The 2,050-nt window shown below is 41.7% G+C and overlaps 1 protein-coding gene across 1 annotated transcript in view; it reads right to left on the bottom strand.

The window, feature by feature from the left end:
* The window catches only part of CCKAR (cholecystokinin A receptor), a 9,508-nt gene that overhangs the window by 3,790 nt on the left and 3,668 nt on the right, over positions 1 to 2,050 (bottom strand). The window contains exon 3 of the mRNA XM_008055687.1: positions 1,008 to 1,269. Within this exon, the coding sequence (XP_008053878.1) occupies positions 1,008 to 1,269 (262 nt within the window). The remainder of the gene's footprint in view (positions 1 to 1,007; positions 1,270 to 2,050) is intronic.

The raw sequence follows: 2,050 nt of genomic DNA, 5'->3' as shown, positions 1-2,050 counted from the left end.
GCGGCCACTGCACTCCAGTGTGGGCGACAGAGTGAGACTCCAACTCAAAAAAAAAAAAAAAAATCTGTATTATTAACTCCTAGGAGAGATAACTTGAAGCTCGGGGAGGTTATGTGAAGTTGCCCAGGATCACCCAGCTGGTAAGCAAAGGAACTAGTATAAGAATCTTCCTTTTTATCTCTGGTCGGGCGCTCCAGGCAAGTCCCAGTGCTGTAGCCCTAAGAAAAACCACATGGGACTTGGGACTCCCTCTCTGCTCTGTCTTCAATTCTTTAGAAAATCATAGCTCTATAGAGTCATCTATCCTAAAGCCTGACTAGAAGTACACTATGTAGGGATTAAGCACAGAGGCTCTGTTTCTTCCTAGGTTTGTGAGTTTGGGCCACTTTAGCTTTCCAAGTCTCAGTCTCCTCATCGGTGAAGTGGGCATAATAATAACACCCACTCTATGGTGTTTTGAGAGGATTAATTGAATTAATAGATGTCTGCCGTTTAAAACAGAACACGAAATGTTTTCTCTCTATATTATTTTATAACAAGGTTAGAACAATCCTTCTCAAAAAGTCTCCAGGAAACTGATTCCTGAACCACTCTGGGCAAGGTATTCCAGTTATTCATGATTTTGGAACTTTTTTTTGAGTTAGGGTCTTGCTCTGTCAACCATACTGGAGTGCAGTGGCACAATCATGGCTCACCGTAGGCTCGACCTATGAAGGCTCAGAAGATCCTTCTTCCTCACCTTCCCAAGTAGCTGGGACTACAGGTGTGTGCCACCACGCCTGGCTAACTTTTTGATTTTTTTATAGAGATGAGATCTCACTATTTTGCCCAGGCTGGTCTTGAACTCCTGGGCAACATAATGAGACCTCGTCTCTACAAAAAAATAGTGAGGCAATCTTCTCGTCTCAGATTTCCAAAGTGCTGGGATTATAGGCGTGAACCACCCACCGGACTGCAAAATTATATCAAGTTGTATTAAAAGAAAAAAAACCACAATGCAGTCTTACCAGGACTGCTGCATAACATCACTCGGCAGTAGAAAGCGGCACATATTCGCCGTCTGGTTGTTATTTTTGGTAAAAGGCACCAAGTTGCTGTAAATGGGGTACGGAGTCATGATGGTGAAGGAAAGGCACCAAGTAGCAGCAATCACCTTCAAAGCATGGGATTTCGTTTGCCAGACCCGAGACTGCAAAGGTTTGCAAATCGCACCGTATCTCTCCAGAGATATGGCTACCAGATTAAAGGTAGATACACTCACAGAAGTGCCTGGAAAGGAACAAAGAAACGGGTTGTGTTGGCTCTGAAATCCACAGTTCATTTGCACATTAGTTCAAGTCTATCTAATCTGCACAGGTTTGATATCAAAGGAAAATACTCAGAGGGTAAAGAAAAATTGTGTTATGTGTATTTTTAAAAGATGATTTATTCCCTTCTTTGTTCCAAAAAAAATTTAAGTCAGTTAAAGAAGTGCATCTGCAAATACAGCTCATTGCCAATTTCAAGTAAGTTTACTGAGCTTTGATTACAACCTGACTCCTGCTTAGGCTGGAAGTGCTCATTAATTAATAACCAAGGGGATGAAATAGGTTCTGACCACACAGAAGAGGTTCTGAAACCTGAAGAAAAGCTCTCATTTTGAGCATGATCTGCAAAGTGAAACGGACTTTCAAAATTCCAGATTCTCAGGGACTCTCTGACTCTGAAAGGTTACTGGGATGTGAGCTGGAGGCATTACGACATTTTCTGAAAATTTCTAGCACACATTGTTCTTAAGCATGAAACACTCTAAATATCAAAATGTAGTTTGTTGGAAGCAATAAAAGAAAATAAAATAAGATGGAGGGAAAATCTCCACATTGTAGCTAAAGGCTTCTCTGGGTGGGAGGACGAGGGCCTTCCTTCTCTCATTCTTTTTGCTTTTCTGTATTTTGTAGAATGAACATGCATCATCAATAAAGTGAAAAAGACATCAAGATATACCTTATAACTGGGCTCGGTGGCTCAGCCTGTAATCCCACGCCTTTGGGAGGCTGAGGTGAATGGATTG

This window comes from Carlito syrichta, unplaced genomic scaffold (genome assembly GCF_000164805.1).
Source record: "Carlito syrichta isolate Samal-C Ts95f unplaced genomic scaffold, Tarsius_syrichta-2.0.1 Scaffold301929, whole genome shotgun sequence".
NCBI lineage: Eukaryota > Metazoa > Chordata > Mammalia > Primates > Tarsiidae > Carlito > Carlito syrichta.
Note: the sequence above shows the minus strand (reverse complement) of the source record. Positions and strands in the feature narration are given on the sequence as shown.